This window comes from Seriola dumerili, unplaced genomic scaffold (assembly GCF_002260705.1).
Source record: "Seriola dumerili isolate Sdu_G_001 unplaced genomic scaffold, Sdu_1.0 BDQW01000056.1, whole genome shotgun sequence".
Lineage (NCBI taxonomy): Eukaryota > Metazoa > Chordata > Actinopteri > Carangiformes > Carangidae > Seriola > Seriola dumerili.
Genome location: NW_019174311.1, coordinates 7952012 through 7972504, shown reverse-complemented (window position 1 = coordinate 7972504; position 20493 = coordinate 7952012). Strand labels below are relative to the sequence as shown.

Here is a 20493-nt window from a genome sequence, read left to right as displayed (position 1 = left end):
TAAAACATTAATCAGGAGACACTAAAAAAAAGTTTAACTGGACACATGAAATTAATGAACAATATGAAATAAATGTAAAACATAAAATATAAGTAAAGATGATGTATTGTTTAGAAAGGATTCACTGTATAAATCGGAGACTCATTTTTCTCGAAGGCTCAGACTCAAGGTAATAAAATTCTAAAGGGATCGTAGTCCGTGTTATCTGATAATACTGACCATAATCTTTAGGTGTTCATTCCATAAACGTCCAGTTCTGCATCAGCTCACTAAAGCATACCTGGCTGAGATCCAGCACATGTGTAAACTATCGTCCGGTCAGCATCAACATCGTTGTTGAGAAATGCTGTGTTCTGCAATCAAATAAAGGGCAGTTCTTCAGTTGTAAGAGCACTAAAAACATTTCACACACACACACACACACACACACACACACACACACACACACACACACACACACACACACACAACACTGCTTGTACTACTGACACCAGGCAGGTCTAATCCATCTGAGTCTCACTGTTTACACCAAAGTTACTGAGTTCCATTAGCATATTGTAAAGAAAATGAGATGCATTTGAGTTCTGGACGCCCACTGCAACTCTTTGTTCTTTGCTGATAACTGTGTGTGTGTGTGTGTGTGTGTGTAGCCTAGTTATTCTGCACCGTTACATACTTGTCTATTAGCTTGAAAGAGGTTCACTATTTTCCTGGGTTTGCAAACAGGAAAGCGACTGACTGAATGACTACATCAACAAGCATTACAGATTTGTGACTGTGATTGGCTGCTTGTGTTGTGAAGACAACATTGAAGTGATAGTTCGGGTAATTTGACGTGGGGTTGTCAGTGTATTACCTGCAGTAGAGTCGGATCAGTGCGCTCCCAGCGCTAGAGAAGCAGCAGGGAGCACCGGCACAGAAGCTGGGTGATGTGCTGCTGTGGACCGGGGGCAATCCACAAAAAATGCCCACAGAAAAAAAACGAATATGAGTTTAAGCGTACGCTTTAATTTCAATCTCTGAACTGGGAGCGTGCTGATCCGAATCTACTGCAGGTAATACAATGACTATAGATAAGGACTTCACACAACCCCACGTCAAATTACCCGAACTATCACTTTAAGTTAAAGAAAGACTCTGACTTTCAGTAGTTTCCCTTTCTCCTCTTTCCCCTTCTTTAGTAACAAACATCTAACAAAGTGATAACACTGCAAACCTTGTGCTCACTGCTCAAATGTGAATAACGAACATAAACACAGCGGTTTCACAGCGGTACTCTCCTGTTTGATAACCAAACACAGCGAAATAATGTTATAAGTTACCTGCAAGCACCTCTGCATTCACAAAACCATCAACTTGATTAACCAGTCATTGAAAGTTAATTGATTGCATTGATTGAACTGACTCAGTATTAATCAGACTTCTAGTTTATTGCTGTTAGATAAAAAACAATTGGACTTTTTTTTTTTTTTTTTGGCAGCCATAATTTGTTAATAATGTAATCACAATTTCCAGCCTGATTTGACAACAGTTTTAAAAATCCAGCAGCAGCTGTTCAAAAACTCCCTGTCGCTGTACAACTCCTGTTGGAAAAACTAAGTAAACGTGTCTGAAAAGCAGCATATGAAGAATATTGTTGTATTGTCTGGGTCAATGGTAAATGAAGCACTTCCTAATCCTTTGTTTGTGTATGCATCGCTACACACCCCAAAGTACTGCCAGAAATAAATTAAACTTTGGCGATTCAACAATGAAGTTGAAACAATGCCATGTTAATGACCATTGTTGTAAGCCACAGTTACATTATCGCCAACTAAAACATTAAACTGATTTATATTCAGCTGAACAATAGGCTGTCTCTGATTGAAAAAGCAACAATTCCTCTATCTGACTAAATGTGACCCTCTTACCTTCCATGTAGTATCCGTCTTTGTTACTGCATATGCCGATAACACCGTCTAATCGATACCGCTCAACATTGATCCATACTGATCCTCTCTGTCTAAGTAATCGTTTGTCACTTACTCAGTGCTCAGCATTTCCTTATCTGCACATTAGGCAGCACAGGCCTCCTGCCAATATAACGCATAACACGGCATGTAACAGAGACACAGCAGAAAATAAATATACACAGAGTGCGAAAAGTTTTTGTAATGTGCGCTGAGGGTTCAGTGAGCAACAAGGGAAGGCTAACTAAAGAGCATGTGTGTACTGACGTGCGGTTTTCTCATTGGTGTTTATGCATGACCGTATTCCTCCACTGTACACTGCGGTAGCAAGTGTGTGTTTGTGCGAGATGATATCAAGTGCCGGTGAAGGTCATCAAGAGGAGGGGCCGCTGTTGTCCCACTGAGTTGGATTTGGCAGCACTCTCGCGGCGTATGAGAAGTGTTGTGCAAATGGGGTGTAGTACAGTAAAACTAAGTGTGCGTTCGCGCGAGTGTGTATGTCGGCAGAGTTGATGTAGAGGCAGAGGGGGTGACTTGGGACACATATTGAGAGTGCAGTGAGTGCAGGACATTGTGCTGGGCCAGCAGAACTATTTTTCTTTTTTTTTTTAAAGGGTGTGGGCACCAACACTTGCGCCGAACTCTGGTGGCCTGTCCCAAGATCCCCTCCCATGTATTCTTTAGTGCCGTAGCTGCATCCCATCCATTATTAAAGCAGAGGGATGGAGGGAGTGGAGGAGAGACTTGGAGAGAAAGTGCGAGAGGGAAGGGGAGAAGGAGAGAAAAATAATTGGGGGAGGCACAGGGATGCAAAAACATATGGGTGAAAGAGTTGACAGAAAGGTTGAGGGTAACGTCAAGGGACAAAGTAAGTGAACAGAGGAAAGAGGAAAAAAGAAAGAAAGAAAGGTGGGGTGCCACTTTATATATATATATATATATATATAGGGAATTATTTGAGCATGCAGAGGTTTGGCAAGTATAAGGAGGCATTTGTGATTGATGGAGCAGCTGTAATGGGCTCGATGTCCTTTCTCATAGTCAGTGTATTACTTTATAAGAGCCATCTTTACCTACAGCACACAGGGTGGACCCAAACAACGGGCAGGATGATTGATGTGGACAGCAGCAAGTCACAGACAGTCCTTCACACAATGCCGCACACGTTAATGTGCTTAATAGTACTAGTCCCGCCCCTTTACCAAGTTGGCTAATGTTTACTTTCTGCATGCAATCGAGTCTGGTGCAGACCGGGCGAACAATCTGTCATAATTACAGAAATCTGTAAAAGCGTGTGTGTGTGTATGTGTATGCTTGTATACATGTGTGTGTCCATTAATGTCTGGTGTTGCCACGGTGAAATGCTCTTTATCTGCAGGCCAACAGAGACAGAGCCAAACCTGAGCAGCCAATGACGGATGACAGTGGATATTTATCTTCAGTGTTCACATTCATCATCCCAGCAGCACAGAGCACAAGGTGTTACACTGTATGCAAACACTGTGTGTGTGTGTGTGTGTGTGTGTGTGTGTGTGTGTGTGTGTGTGTGTGTGTGTGTGTGTGTGGTGTGTGTGTGTGTGTGTGTGTGCGTGCGTTATTTGTGTGTGTGCGCATGTATCCTCTGCAGAAACTTCAGGAACTGGGAAGAAAAATCAGCATCCTTACCAACACAAATTAACTACTAAATCAAACACTTTTCACGCTGGCAAATGAACTTAGTCAGAGAAATTGTGGATAAATCAAAGAGGTAAACTGCACAACTGCAACTGCTAACAAGTCATCAAAAGACACTTGATTTTCTAAGCCCACAAACACAGCGTCAGCAGTTGTGCTCTTAAAGAATTGAAGTTCTTTAATCTGGTAGCAAAAGGCCTCGCTCTCTGCTCCTGAGCTCTCTTTAGTAAAGGCAGGGTGTTTGATTCACACACTGGCTTTTCTCATGCTTTTCTCACCAACAAAGCACTAATTACAGTTTGAGTGAGAGGCTGTGTTGGCTAAAGCTGGCCTGCTAGGACATGAAAGGATAGCAGCACAGGCTGCACTTTCGCCTGCTAACGCTGTAATTAACTCTGCGTGACACGGCATTCCTCCGTCATTTTCTCTCTCTCTCTCTCATTCACTTTTACATACACACACACACGCCTCTCTTTCTCTTCCCTCTCCCTCAATAAGCAGTAGAGGAATCAAATTTAGCAAGATCATGCTTTGGTCAATGAGAACAAGACAGGGAGGGAGAGAGAAGCAGAAGAAGAAATGGGAGGGTTAGGGGAGGTTAGGGGAAGAGGCACCGTCACCAGTACACACCCCTACACACCCCCTTCCCTCACCTCATCGCCAGCCGTGCTGAACCAAACCTGACAGCTATTCAATTTTCCCAAAGCTAAATCTAATCTGCAGCCGTCTCCCCCTCACTGACACACTGTTACACTGGATCGCCTCAGCCATCACCCACCCTTGGCAGCAGATTGGCACCATCACACATACTTCCCCCTCCACCTCGACGCAGACACACACACACACACTCACACACATACAGTACATAGTCAAGTCGTAGTCGCAGTCGCAGTCGCAGTCGCAGTCGCAGTCGCAGTACAAAGTCATCCCTGGAACAAGAAAGGCAATTGAGGGCAAAAAGAGAAATGGGTAAAAGTGCTCTTCAAATTAGTCTGAAGAACAAGTGGTAATCAAACAATTTTGAAATTTTTCGGACTGTAATACATTACCAGCTTTTTTGGGCACTCATGAAATAGATTTTTGACACTCGAGGGGAAGCTATTATTTGTGCCATCATTTTAATTTTTTTTTTTTCAACCAGGCTGAAACACAGCAGCTTCAATACAACAGCAGCGTAGCTTATGTTTGAGAAATACTGAGGTCATAGGCCTAAACACCTCCAGCACAACCGCATCCCCCTAAAACACTTTTGACTAGCTACCAAAAAAAAAAGTCTTTAAAGTTTGTTGACTTCAAATATCTCACCACCACACAGTCAGAGACAGTAGAAAGAAAAATCATTTCCTGTATCTGTGTCACGTGGGTTTCTCCACCTCTCCACCTCACCCGCGAAGTGAATGAGATCACAGATTATGACTGATTTTCGCTCCATAAATAAATACTGGATCCATCTTTCACAAGCCACACGTCTTCAGAACATTCTGACATGAAAGTTACATTTTTCAGATCAGGAGAAAATTAACTTTATTCGAGACCTGCCTCTCTCTCTCTCTCTCTCTCTCACGTGCGCTCGCGCAAGATCTGTCAACTGCCGATATCATTTGCCAACCAATAACCAGATATTTAGATGGACCAGAGTTATTTTTGGATTGACTTACTTATATGTGAAACTATGGATTAAACTTTAAAACTTAAATAAAACACGTTTCATTGCTTAAAGATCGCTAAAACAGAGTATTGGCCTATTAAACTGACATGTCTTTGCACTGGGCTGATCAGATGAGCGGCAAAAAAGGCGCAAATTTGCACTGTATCCCTGTTGTATCTATTGTTGTATTCTTTTTGCAATAATTAAGTAATCCACCAGTTAGTGTTAAAAATGCCAGAGCTTTCTGCAGCAACAGGATGTAATAACAAGAAAAACATATCTGTCTTCTCTTTCCCAAAGGATGGAGAGAGGCAAGTCTAGACAGGGACAGATTTTAATATTAGCTACTGTCACATTTCATGCCAGTTGCCTTGGGTTGAGGGAGGGGTTGGGGGACAACGCCCACTTAGGAGAGCAGAACTGTGTCCCATTTGATACCATTGGTGCTGCCTGTAATGCGCTATCTTCTGTGTAGAGGATCTTTGGTATAGTCCATAGTCGTGATTCTGGTGTAGAAAAATGATATCTCATGCTTTTTATTCATCTGTTTAGAAATACATACAAAAAAAAATTAGAGACTGATCCTTGAAACTATTATGTGTAATTTGTTGGTTTTTTTGTAGAAATTCACACATTCCCCATTGTGGACATTACCTCAGTTCATCCAGTACTGAGTGTATACAATTGGTAGCTACGTCACTGTACATAGATTATTACATACATGTGGGTAATATAACATGAGTTTATCAAAGCAACTTTTACAAATGAACAATAATATATATATTAACAATGGTTAACAACAATTAAACATTTGTAAAGCAAATGTTTAATTTATGTAAAGGGAAATTTGCGCAAAAGTAAAAGGCACTTAAACTACATCAATTTCTTTGATTTGGAAATAAAAAAAGGAATGCTTTATCAAATTAAAAAAAAAGTGCTGTTTAATGTGAGTACTGAGTGGAAAATACATTTTTTTTAAACTCNATTTGCGCAAAAGTAAAAGGCACTTAAACTACATCAATTTGTTACATCAATGAGTGGAAAATACATTTTTTTTAAACTAATATTGCAGTTCCACACACAGCAAGAGTCATTCTTCCACTGTTCATCCAAATATGTAATTAATTTTAAATGATCGTGAAAAACTGAAATGCATAATCATTTCCACTTCAAAATTAGACAATTAGTCAAGCTCTTAAATCTGGTTAGTGTGACTAAAATACATATTCAGAACAAAAATAGATCTTTTTTTTTTCTTCCAACAGACAAACATGAAACTGCCTTCTGCAGAAATATTGAATTATGATTTTGTGAAACAAGTCTCGCAGAAAGGTCTTCAATGGATCAAAACGATTTTGCGTGTAAAGCTCTTAACTCATCACTGATCTCATGTGTTTATAAGATTATTTGAAAGCTCATTAGATAATGTCAAATAAACTGGTATCAGGGAAAAGGAATAAGCTGATTTTGGCACTTGTATGAAAGATCCTACACAACACTTGAATTTGAACTAAAAAATAAGCAGTCTTTTCTTAATCACTGAAAATATGACCTGTAGGTTATCGTTTACATATTTTTTTATCTGTCAGTGATAATATTATATACTGTAGGTCTACAATGCATGCATGTAGAGTTCAATAAGGTAGCCAAAAAGAGGAAAAAAGGAAGGAAAATACAAGCACGGTGTAATACTGGGCTGTGCTGGCAACTGCAACATGAACATATAGTCAGAAAAATATGTATATATTTCATTTTTTTCTGACCTTGTTAAGGTACAGTAATATATAACTATGTTTCAGGTGATGATGACACACATTTCTTTAAAATCAATTAGGGATAACAAATATTTTATAGCAAAAGCTGATGGTCGGCCACATCAGTGGATACAAATTGAAGCACATGTTCTTCTCCCTAACCCTTTCTCTCTGTACTCCATAAACCCGGCATGTGCACGTTGCGTGTCTTTCTGTAAGCCGTTTGTCTCTACACTTCACTGGACGACTTCAATACTAATATATATTTTTCATCCAGCGTTTCTTTTTTTTTTTTTTTGCAGAAACCACTCCACTCTGTCCTCTTTTGCTCATTCTTTAGGAATACTGTCAGCGGCTTGCCACTCTAAGCTCTTTGGCAGTAAAGGAAAATGGTATGTTATGGCACCGCTCTGAAACCATACGCGCGTACACACCCAGACGCACACACTCGTCACACTTGCCAGGCAAATCGATTCCAGCATACTCTTGTCACACATCATTACACTTTCCTATCATCCTCTACTCTTTTGTTTGGAATATGCGTCTCTGAGTGTGGGAGAGACGGTGTGTATTTGTGTGTGATTGAGCATGCTTTAAGTAGGTATGCAAACTTACCACACACACACACACACACACACACACACACACACACACACACACACACACATAGATGCAGCAGACAGATCCACCTGCTGCCTACTCCTTGCCCTCAGATATTGGCTTATGCTTTTGTAAAATAGGAAAGCAGACGTGCACAGATAACTTTCAGAGAGCCGTGGTGGCGATCGCGCAGAATGATCATTTGTCTTGTATCTTCCATTACCGAGAGGCTTGAAGTTATTTCAGCGTGGCATAATGCTCCACTACTTTGATTCCAGAAAGCCATAACATCAGTGAGGTGAAAACTAGTCCGGCCAACAACACACACACAGACACAGCCATCACAACCAGGCTGGCTCATATAGACAGGTTGCTCAATGATACATGAAATTAAAGATTTCAACAGAATAGCAGTGAAGAGGGTAAAACACACAGAGCTAATTCTAACTGTCAGTGGGAGATATTTAATGTGTCTCAAACAGAAGTCTCCTGTCCTGTGGGTGTTTGCGTGTGCACATGTACAGTGTATATATATATATATATATATATATATATATATATATATATTGCATTTGTACATACATTGATGAGTTAACTGCTAGCATCTGATTTGTGTAACAAACTGAAGGTGTCATTGATCATGTTCTTTTTTTTTCCTCTCTCTTGTGCAAGAACACACACACACACACACACACACACACACACACACACACACTGACTGGTATAACCTTGAAACAAGAGCTGTTTCCGATGGATACAGGAAGCGGGCTGTGGCGTGGGAAGGGAGGACAGATCAGGACAGCAGAGGAAAGAGGAGAGGGGGGTTTGGATGAGAGGCTAAATCTGCTCTAACTGGATTAAAAAAAATAAATTAAAAAAAAAAAAAAAAGATGTAAGATGTTAAATTTGTCTCTGAAAACAGCCTCAACCAAATCAGGTTATTTGAAGAAAAGTAATTATTTTCAAATATTTATATTTACATAAATCCTGTACTCTGGGTCCTTCTGGGAATGACGCCGTTTTCCAACTTAGCTGTCATGCAATCTTTTTATTGACTATTTCCTGTTTTACTGAAATTGCTGAAAGCATCTATATGAATTATCTATGAAAATATTAAATTAAGCTGGTAATGTATTTGGATTAGGGCTGTCACTCAATTAAAAAGAATTAAGTAATTTATTGCATGCTTTTGTATTATTAATTACGATTAACCACACTTTTGCACTTTTTAAGAATGTCTCTTATTAAAGATGATTAAATTGGAAGTCAAATCAAGCATCAAATTAACGCAGAGGCAACACAAAGGAAGTATAAAATTCAATTTGTAGCATTTTAACTTGGAACACAAAGTAACACCATGAGCCACAATAGCTGCCAGTCATGCAGAACTATACAGAAATGTTACAAAACAAAAATCCTGACGAGCATTGTTTTCAACTTCTGTGGTGTCTTAACTAGATTTGTGTACTGTACTCATTTCACTTTCCACCATTTGGTCCATCATCTTTTTTCCTTTTAAAGTATTTTTTCAAGAATATTTTCTAAACATTATAGAATTTGTACGGCCTTGGTGTGATGGTACAAACCTATTTTTAAAATAAAGCATGGAAATATATGCTGGTATATGAAGCATGATTCAGGTTAAGTTGCACGCATAGTGCAATTGTCTGTGCGTGTGTGTGTGTGTGTGTGTGTGTGTGTGTGTGTGTGTGTGTCTGTGTGTGTGTGTGTGTGTCTTGCAGAGATATGGTTATTTCCAAGGGAGTTTTGTTACGCTAGGGTCAGAGAGATAACTGAAGAGAGACTGAGTCCATCTGTCCCCTGCCCAGGGGAAACAAACACACACACACACACACACACACACTCTCTCTCTCTCTCTCTCTCTCTCTCTCTCTCTCTCTCTCTCTCTCTCTCTCTCTCTCTCTCTCTCTCTCTCTCTCTCTCTCTCTCTCTCTCTCTCTCTCTCTCTCTCTCTCTCTCTCTCTCTCTCTCTCTCTCTCTCTCTCTCTCTCTCTTTCTCCCTCTCACACTCACTTACTCACAGACACACTCTGGTCTTTTCTCTTCAGGACCATCCTCCTCTCTATGTATGACAGTGTATATCCCACATTCTTTCTGCCTATTTAAAAGCATATGTGCCCTCAGGGGAACTGTGGTCCCTCCTCAGCAGTCCTAAACAAGAGCTACAAGACTGTACCGGACACACAATGAGGCCCAACATACAGGGCACTGTGACATGTTGCCAAAGCCTGCAAATGAATGCATGCGTGCATTTATATATACATCCTGCACATCAGATGATATGATCCGGCAAATGGGCACAGCGAATAACACTGTACTTGCAACATACCAGTTTGGTGTGAAAAGATGCACTTTTCCCACAAAAACGTCTCCAGTCTTTTCTTTGCTCAATTAACCCTGCGGCCTTCATTTGCATTTCATAAAGAGGTCGTCACTCCGTGGGAGGGTTATCTTCTTTTTGGAGGCAGAAAAAGATGAGAAGGGGGTACAGTTTCTATCCTGTCAAAGAGATAACACCACTAGTCTGCCTTATCAGCGGCTGATGAAATCCCATGCTATAGGGCCATATGTGTCTATGGGACTGTGCATGTGAATATGCAGTGTGTGGCCATGTGCATACCCACTGTGTGTGCTTGTGTGTGTGTGAGTGAGTTAAGTAGATTCTGTATGTGTGCACCTGCATATAGGGGACATCTGTAAGTGACAGACACAGGTCGTGGTTGTACGTCACATCATATCTGGTTTGGCCTGTGTGGCATCTTACAGCAGTCAGTCAGTCTCTCACACACACACACACACACACACACACACACACACACACACACACACACACACACACACCATAGTGGGTGTCTGCATCCACCAGAGCCCTGAACTGCTGGCCCCAAGCAACATTGTGTGTGTGTGTGTGTGTGTGTGTGTGTGTGTGTGTGTGTGTGTGTGTGTGTTCGCCCACTGAGAGGTTAGCTTCAGCTTTGCCCTTTATCCACCGGCTATCCATTAGCAAGTTTTAACTCATGCTTCATCAACTGACCCTCCATTAGAAAAATTTGCATTCCATCACACTCAAATCTTGCATTAATGCCACAAAGCAAAGTGGACAAGTAATGGGAACAGTCCGCAAAGAGGTACGAAAAGAGGTAAGGGGAGGGGGGGTGGTTGGAAATGTGAGGAACACATTCAGATGCTTAGGGAAAAAAAAAAAATTATGCTTTCCGGAGAATATATTTGTGTGCGCACCGGAGTGCTTGAGAAGTGGACACTCATTTAAAAGGCACATGTTCTGAATAAGCTTTTAAATCTGCGTCTACCTAGTCGACATGCATTACTGATTCACATGTGGCTAAAAAGCACAGGTCCTTCTGTTTAAGAGATGAGGAGTGAAAAGAAAAAAAAATTACTCAACACTAGTCATTTCCTCTCATAGGCTGGTCTCTAACATGCAGGCAGCAATTTTAAAAGTCTCTTAAAAAGGTATCTCTAAGCTTTTAAATAAAGTTACCCAGAGAATCACATCATTTCAGCAGTGAAAAAATAAAATAAAAAAAAGATCTCTAGTTATGTGTGTGTCCCTGTGTGCACTTAAAACATTTTCCAAAAGAAAATCTCCTCTTCTCCACTACGTTTTGCCTCGAGAGTAAAACTGCCCATAAGAATTAGACTTGTGCTGAAGTTCAGCCATCTGAATAAGCATATAAGAGCATTGCAGTTCCAGGCTGTACTTTGAGTTTGACACCTGAAGCTCACCTTCTGCAGCAGCTGGGAGCCAGAGTACTTTGCCGAGATGGACTTCATCTCCCCACCAAATGCTGAAGCCCACAGCTTCACCCTGCAAACGGCACACATGTACACGGAGCAGCAGGAAATCAGACGGAGGTAGAGATAAATATATAAACAGACAGGCTACAATATAAAAGCAGTGAACACGCTGAGTTAAAAACAAAGGCACATATCCCAGGGAATTTTATATTTTATGACTGAAATGTAGCAAAAGTTGAAGAGCACTGGAAGCCATTCAACTATTTTTTTTTTTTTAAATCAAGTTCTGATTTGTAACTTGGAGAGTCAAGTGATGCGCGGCACCTTTGCGTAAAAGAGCGTCTACTTACACGGACGGAGGAATGCTTTGGTGGGTGCCTCCCACATCGGTGACCCTGGCGCTTAGAGTTGAGAAAAGTAAAAGCAGACACGCACACCACGCACTGGAAACCACACAGCTCCGATCCACCTGCATCTTGGGCAACAATACCCTCCCTACGCACACACTGCGAGTTTTTGGGCTTATGCTGCCACCGTGGATTTGTCCCCCCCCCCCTTCTTCCAGAGAATCCAAAAATGAAAAGAAAGAGGAGAAAATGGAGGAAATGAAAAGTCACCTATGCTGACTGACTAAATCATGCATGGCAATGTGTTCATCTGTTCTTGGTGCGGGACGAGCCGATGATGCGCCTTGGCAAACGGCAGGATCCTCAGCTGTGTGAGTTATCCAAAGTGCCGCGGTGTGGCCCCGCTGACCGGTGCGGTGCACACGGCTCTGCTGCCCGGCGGAAAGTCGAGCTCGACTCCTCTGGCAGGGTAAAGTCCGCTTAGTCGCTTTGCTGGACCGACCTCACCCACTGAGAGCACAGAGTGGAGGTTCAGGGGGAACCGGGGAGATCATCAAACGATGCAGCGCACAAGAGCACGCCTACTCCTCTTGAGTGGTGCGACTAGCCTCCTCTCTCTCTCCCTCTCTCTCTCTCTCTCTCTCACACACACACACACACTTTCTCTCCTCCTTCCTCTCAGAATCTGAGGATAGGCTACTGAGGATGTTGTTATTGTTGCTGAATTACGCCATACTTCTGACCTGCCTCCCTCTCTCTCTCTCTTTTTCCCTCTCTCGCTTTCTCTCTCCCCCACTCATGGGCTCTAATACAGGGCTATAATAGCTAGCCTTTAGCTTTCATGTCAGATCAAGTCATGCACTGTATGCCCGGTTCACTGAAGCAGGAATTACTGCCAAAGTGCTGACGGAAGACAGAGAGGGAGAAGAGAAAAGAAAAGAAAGTGTGTGTGTGTGTGTGTGTGTGTGTTTGTAAGAGAGAGAGAGAGAGAGAGAGAGAGAGTAAGAAGACATGGAGGGAAGTGGGGGTGTTCAGCCTCTTGTTGGAAAGGACCAGGAGATATAAGTCACTTGTGCTGAATAAAAGCATGTCAATTAAATGCACTTTGCAGCGATGATGTGGCACTGGCAGTGTGTGGGCATATGAGTTGTGAAAGCGGATGAGAGCCCCCAGCAACGGACCCCATGTGACGGATCGCGTTTCACATAGAGCTGCAAGGATTCTGGCAAAGCACTGGGAGGGGATCAACACTGACTGAATAGCCTATCTCCACTGCTGCAGAAGGGGTGCCCTGCTGATTACGGGCCTATACCCTTTTCACACCAGAAGACTCACCTCTGACATATGTGGGTCAGACATCAGTCCAGTCAGAGCTGGTCTGGGTTAGCCCAACACCGCAAAGCACCTACAGACCTGTCACAAGAGTGCTTACACCAAAAGAGTCGACGTCACGTGCAGTAGGCTTGTAGACTTTTAATCATATTTTTAAAAATGTGCATATATTCATCAAATAAAGGTGGACGAAAGTATTATTTTTGATATTGGTGCCAAACCTCAGTAGCTAGTCGTATTGCCATCGGAGATTAAAATGCACTTAGGTAAGTGAGAAAGTGCAAATCAACAAAAGATTTTATCACCTGATTTTTGCGCAACGGTTATCCATCTTACATCAACTGCTTTTCCCTACAGTGGCCAGTACTTTGATGTCACTGGAACAGCTCCCAGGTTTCCAAACCAACAAGCATGGACCGTTCTAATGAGACTATAATGAAGCCGAGACTATAATGAAGTCAGCCTGCACTGGAACAGTGCAAATACAGTGTGGGGATGGGCAATGCAATGAGGCAATCTCAATAAAAGAAACATATGTCTGAGAGTGACAGGCTGTCAAAGTACATCATATATGTGTTGTAAAATTAGGTGATAATTCTTAACAGTTGCTGCACAGTTATATTTTACTCTTAAAAGCAAAACGCCTCCTCAGCCAGTCAAAACACAAATTGTTCACATTACCATTAGCCGGACACCTTTTCACTATGTGTTAGATTGAACCTCATAATAGAGCAAACACTTTCAAAACTGATTTAGACAGATGCTTAGTCATTCAGTTAACCTGTGAAACATTTAATTCATGTGCAGAACCCAGCAGCTAATAGCATGACAGTAATAGCATCAGAAAATATAAACTGTGTGAGCCACTTCTACGCTACAGAACTGTTTCCCAATGTGGTGCTCAAACCACTAAATTAAGTTAAAGGGGCACTTCATCAATTTACACACGAAGTTATAGGTTATGGGGAGTGTTGCTCAGCTTCTAAAACATGTTGTGTAGTTGTATAATTCCATGACTCCAGAAAGAGCTTTCAGGGGTCTGAGGGAGAAAAAAAGCCCTGCTCTTGTCTTGGGCTTGGACAATACAAACAGTAACAGAACATCTGTGTTAGGAACATGGAGCATGGAGTTGAGTTGAGCAAATGCCCAAGAAGATGTGGGCATGGAGGTTTTAACAAATAACGCTAACCCATTGCTTTATGGGAAATGTGGAATCCAGTGGTTTTGGGGTTTCAAAGTCAGGACATCTTGGCTTCCACTGCTTCAGGTTTGAATATTCTCTTTCAAGCCCCTCGAACTAAAAGGTTGGAACAGCCCTTTAAATTTTTAGTTTTTTGTTGTTTTTGTTTTTCTCTCCATTTATTTACCTGATTGATTTTCTCAGTATTTTGTGGTGAAATGCTTTATGCAAGCTTTGTAATGTTTCAATATGTGCATACTGCTCTGCTGTTTTGGTGGCTTTAAGTTTTAAATAGTAATTCATTTTTACCTCCGCCAAGGAGGTTATGTCTTCACCCATGTCTGTTTGTTTGTTTATTTGTCAGCAGGATTACGTGAAAGCAATGAGCCGATTTGCGCCAAACCTGGTGGAGGGATCAGCAATGGGCCACGTTAAAGGAATTTTTTAAATCACTTTCCTTAACAATGTGAGAATATGTTTTTGTAGATTTCTCTGCAAGTAATGTACAGAATGTACGACGGTGTTGACATCTATGAGTTTGTCGAATTTGGTGCAGATCCAGATAATAATCTGGATCAAGTGAAAGAAAATGCTGAATCCACATTACACACAATATTGTACTTAATATTAATAGTAAGTAACAGTGCAGATGACACCCACAGCATTTAGGAATGATCACATCATCCAACATGCAAGTAAGAAAATTACATAATAATGATACCAGTTGTGTAATAGCAATGAGACAATTCATACAGCTGTAGACCTGTATGGCTTGTATAATGCAGATGTCATCATTTCATACAACAGATAATAAAATCATACAACAGATCTTGATTAAGGATTAAAGACAATAATTAATAAAGCTGTAGGATAAATGTGTGAGATTGTTTGGCCGTGGCAGAGGTAAGCGCTCAACAGCAACGTAATGGCAAAGTCAGACAATGATGCTGAGGAACCCACAAACATATCTAAATGTACCAGTAATATGAGAGAAACTCTTTAGTTATATGGACATCTCCTTTTGTTGTATTTACCTTCCTGTGATCCTACGATCATGTCCTCTTACTTCTTCTTCTTTTTTTGTCTGAGCGTGTTCACATTATACCTGGTATCATCTGATGGCAGTCACACAGCATGAGGTTTGCCAAGTCAACAACCGATTCACCATCATCTCTCCTGAGGTAAGAAGATGACATACAGCACTTAAGGCAAGTTTCTTTATTCGCGGAAACGTGCAAAGAATAAAACAAAACTATCAGTTGTGATAGTTGGACCGAATGGAAGTTTATCCACAAGGCCAGAGTCTCCCCTGAGACCTCCGGAGTGTAAAAGCATAAAGTATGGGATAAAGAAAAATATATATGCAGGGTGGTTCAAGGAAATTTTCAGAGGGTGACCAGGATAATTTATTTTTGTCTTCATGGTTATTTCCTTCCTTATTTTCACTTGTTAGGGTAGGTCTAAGTGTAAGTGGTGATTTTATATGCAAAGTGATAACGTAAAGGCATAATTGGACTGGCCTCATCTTGAGAACAAGTACATATATAAATATAATTTGAGCTTTAAATGGTTACTATATCTAATAGCAAAATCTTGTAATAAAGAATTACAGTTTGTCAGTTTATCTTAATTTGTTGTACATACACAAGTGGACATATTTGTGTCATTTTTTTATTAAATTTTTTTAATGTTCTTTTATATTTTCATATTTAGTGCTAGGTTACCAAGGTAACAATACAACTATATAAAGTCCATTACCAGTGGAACAAGTCAGACCGGGCTTGTATCCCCCAGGTGAGTGTGTGTTAAATGATGATCTGTAAATATTAATATATTAATGTATCTAATCTGAGAGAGAAAGTCATTAAATTGAACTGTTTTGAGATGGGGTTGTATCGCCCAGATCCCCAAGTGCTTGTAGGCAAATAAAGAAAGTCAGTGAATCAACATCGGAGCTGTGTGTCTTCGTTGGAGTTAACCAGTCAACTGCCAGCCGTTACGTCAACATCGTCTTCTACACAACGCAGAGCCTTTAACTGTTAGCCTACGTTGAAAAAGAGATTTAACAGGGTGTTGTAAACTGTATATTCAGGAGCAGAGTGAACCCAATTAAGGTTGTGCAAATAAGTACGTGCTGAAACTGCTCCAAAGTAAACAACAGTCAGTTGATTATGAGATTATTGAACCTACATTCCTATTACGTAGTCCCAAGGGGTTGTTCATTTCTGTCTCGCCTCCCTTGAGACAAGATAACATCCCTCACTCACGTCCCATGGGACCCCACACACTATCCCATTAGTCCCTCATGATTCTCAGTCTGTTGTTATAATAGCTTCTGTTGGGCATCGGGCAGGTGTGAAAAGTTAAGAATTGTGGGGGAGGGAGTTCTTTTGTCTGCAGAATAAAAGAACATGTGGTTTCCACCGTCTTGAATGTAGTAATTCCCAACACTTCTGTCCATGATCCGAGAAACACAGCTGGTTTGGACAGTGATATTCTTCATTGATTTATCAGATGTAGTAACTGGCTTGAAGCCGACCACCTCTCACAGATAATTCCTAATGATAGATTCATGCACGTGGGCCAGAGGCATGTCCCAGGAGATTTTCTGAATGGATGGGGTGGTGAGGTAGGAGGGTAAAGTCTGGATTAGCAAGGGATTGGGTTTTTTTTTTTGTACACAGTATAGTCAACCTTGAAACCATTGCAGAGGATGTAGTCACCATGGGGATGAGGTTATTAATGTGGTGAGCAAGACCTGAAATTAATAGAGGACAAACCAAATAATGCATTTCTAGAAAGATGTATTAATATATTCACAAATAGTAAAGTCTTGCACACAGACACACACACACATACACACATACACACACACTTCATGCAAATGTGGGGGAGAATTAGTCATGGGTCACATCAGAGGGAAAAAAAAAAACATCAAAGACTAATGACCCAGTCCTTCCTTTCCATCTTCACACGCCCACGACCCCCTCTAACCCTCCATTTCCTCAGTTCTGAATGCTGTAATCACACCTGATTTTGGAGAGCAGGGTGTACCTAGGCTGGTGGTAACCTGGCTGTACCTGGCATTACAGCGGAGGAAAAAGGACACTCTGACATCTATAATGGTGCACTTCCTTTTTCAGTAGTGAAGGCTTTCAATACCCCCTATGCCCCTCCTGTATAAAATCTGCAGCTTTGCATACGACACAAGTGACGCTAAGTTATCTTATCTTATGCTATTTGTTTTGAAATATAATTCTGATAAAAGAGAATTTAATACATAACAAGCCGTTTTTTTTGACTCCCTATTTTAAATTCTTTTTAAACCCCACCACAACATGCTGCAAATATGTTGAATTAAAGGAGCTGTAAACTATGGAAGTGTATTTACAGCATCTGTACTGTGCGTACAGGAGATGCGTTTCACACGCACTCAGCAGCTACACCGTGTTGTGCGTCTGTGTTGATAACATCTACCAAAGCCACGATGGAAAGATCTCAAACGTGTCAAAAAGGACATTATTTAAAACTACATGGGGAGCTTCAACACTATAGCCATGTTTCCTTTTCCTGTTGTCCCTAGTTTGACCCCGGAGCTACAAGCTATTCTGTTTCTCTAGCAGCTCATTAGCACCAAGGTCAATTCTGCATACCAATACAGAATACAGGATCAGTGGAGAAGGGTAGGCGTGTTGGCATGATTGAACTACACATGCTGATGCTTCAGTGAGCGTCACTTGCAGCACGTACTGTACTGTATAAATTAACTTTTTTTTTTTAATCATGATCCCAAAATATGCATGTTTTCTCTTGGATTACTGCTGACAATATCATGCCCTGTCATTTGTCATTTTAGAGTATATTATCTACATTTAGGTGGTGTTTTAGCGTCAGAGTGATAGGTATGAGTAAGAGAGGCATGAATAGTGCCTTGATGATACAATAAAGGTTTTTTTTTTTTTTTTCAGGGAATTTCCCAAATATGGTCATCATGACCAGATAACTACCAGTGTTACATCCTACGGGACTAAAAACGATCCCTATTACAGGTCTAGTCACATACTGTGTATTTTTGTGTTAAATCATGGGATGAGGTTGTTATATTTTTTGAGCTATTGCAGAGCTGAAACACCCCTGTCCAGGCTGGTTTGTATTTACACTAGAAGGCAGGAGGCAGCAGATTGTGTCTGTCGGTGAGCATCGATGTTCTCATCCGTATGGACAGTGATGGGCTCAGTTCCCATTAGTGGCTGTGAATTTCAAAGCACACCATAAATAATTCTTTGTTACCAGGCTCAGAACTCACCTTGTTCTCGAAATACCTTGCTTAATTCAATTAATAATGAGATGCCAAAGACTTTCCTCCATCAGCACTGGCAGAGGAACAGACGACGGTATATGATGATGAGACGGAACATGGCTGGTTGTGGAATATGCACTGTCACGGATCAAAATATCCACATCATGCAAGATTCATGGGCTCCAAAAAACAAGGACAAAGCGCCAAGCTCGCCATGATGAACAGCAGGGGGCGGTGGCAGCCGCTGCCTGAGAGAGGTGAGCTTCTGCCTGGTGTGGCACCTGTGAAATCAGGACAGGGAAAATGAATGATTACTGGGCTTTCCTCCCATACTGGAAAGTGTCCTTGAATGAAACATTTGATTTCTAACATTGGCAAAGGCTGACTGTGCTTGTACAAGGAAGTTATTTGAAAAGGAAGGTTGAGGCAGATGGAAGGCGAACGAAAGCTCTGGGGAGAAATCCTCTTCAACAGCGGCTGTCAACATACAGTACACTGGGTTGAATAGATGATTAAAAAGCTTATGCTCAGAGATTGCTTGGATTCTTAAGAGATTCCTCCGGTGCTGGTGAAAGGTAGCCTAATTTTCCAAACTGGCATCTCTTCTTCAGAAAATTGCTGTGGATGTTTAGAGGCCATTTTAGCACATTTCAAAGAATTGAGAAAGATGTTCCCTACCGGGACATTTGGGAAATTGCTCATTATTTATTAGAGATGTGTAACAACCTAATCCAAAGTAGGCACTATATGAATACATCTACATTTTAGTTTGCTAGATGAAAAGTAGGTCCTGAGTGATCAAAGTTCAGAAAGTCTATTGTGGCTAATGTTCCCATTTCCTCTAAGTTTTTCACCTAAGAATATCTGCATAGCTGGCCTGAGGCATAAGCAGAATACAGCTGCTTAGGGCCCCAAAGCCTTCAGGAGCAAGTTATAAATTTGAAGTACTCCATTCAGTTGTTTTTTTTTAAATAATGTAGGCATTTAAAGCAATTATTAATTATGTTTTTTTTTTTTTTTATGTTTTATGTTTGGACTTTAATGAACTTTACTGAACAGGTATTGTACAGTCAAATCAATTTCAGCATTAGATCCAAAAGGCTTGGGATTGTAAGCCTTTTCATGAGATGCTAAATATGGTTTCTTCAAGCTGTGTGGTCATGTAAGAAGCAGCTGCTCAAATACAGTCTGTTTAAAACGCAAAGTTAAAGTTACTGAGTTACTAAGTTAAGTTAAAGTTACTGATAACAACAAAGTAGTTTCACCAATACGCATCCTTGAATATCACACATTCCAAAAAGAGGATATTAAATGCCACCACCTTTAACAAGACAGTGCCATTTTCTCTATCTTAAGTGTATGTTTGCATGTTTTTGAATGACTACATAATTGACAAATTCTTCCAAGATCAACAAAGCTGCTGTGATTAAATTAACCAGCAAGTAAGTAAGAGTAAAGACAAACTCCGGTACAGAAGACAGGTAGGAGACGCAGACCTGCACAGTCCTGCATCTTCTATCTTCTGACAAGCAGTCATTAGTGAAAGAAGCAGGTTGTTCAGCAAAAGGAAAGAATGGGAAACGAAGAGGGGGAGATATCCTGTGAAAAGCAAGAAGAAGCTAGAAACAGCAAGCAGAGAGGAGGGTTGCTTCAGGCTTTCTTAAAAGGACACCAAAGATTAATTTGTCATCGAAAGAATCTACAGAATTCGATGCATATTAGTGAATATAATTGTGCTTAAAAGCAATTATACACCAGTCATTTCCTCTGCTCAGAGATAAGCATTAGAACATTGAGCCATTTATGAAAGAGAAATGAGCTGATGGAAGACTGCAAGTCCCATAATGGCCAAGGGAACTGTGGTACTGGTGACCCAACTACACAGTAGTTGACAAGGAACATCATGAAACCAAGAAATACTGGCATGAC

The 20493-nt window shown here is 40.9% G+C and overlaps 1 protein-coding gene across 1 annotated transcript in view; it reads right to left on the bottom strand.

The window, feature by feature from the left end:
* LOC111219056 (voltage-dependent calcium channel subunit alpha-2/delta-3-like) overlaps positions 1-11880 on the bottom strand; it is a 132117-nt gene extending 120237 nt beyond the window's left edge. The window contains exons 1-2 of the mRNA XM_022741635.1: positions 11756-11880; positions 11394-11475 (exon numbers count right to left, since the gene is read on the bottom strand). Of these exons, the coding sequence (XP_022597356.1) occupies positions 11394-11475; positions 11756-11880 (207 nt within the window). The remainder of the gene's footprint in view (positions 1-11393; positions 11476-11755) is intronic.
* Positions 11881-20493: the final 8613 nt, after the last annotated feature.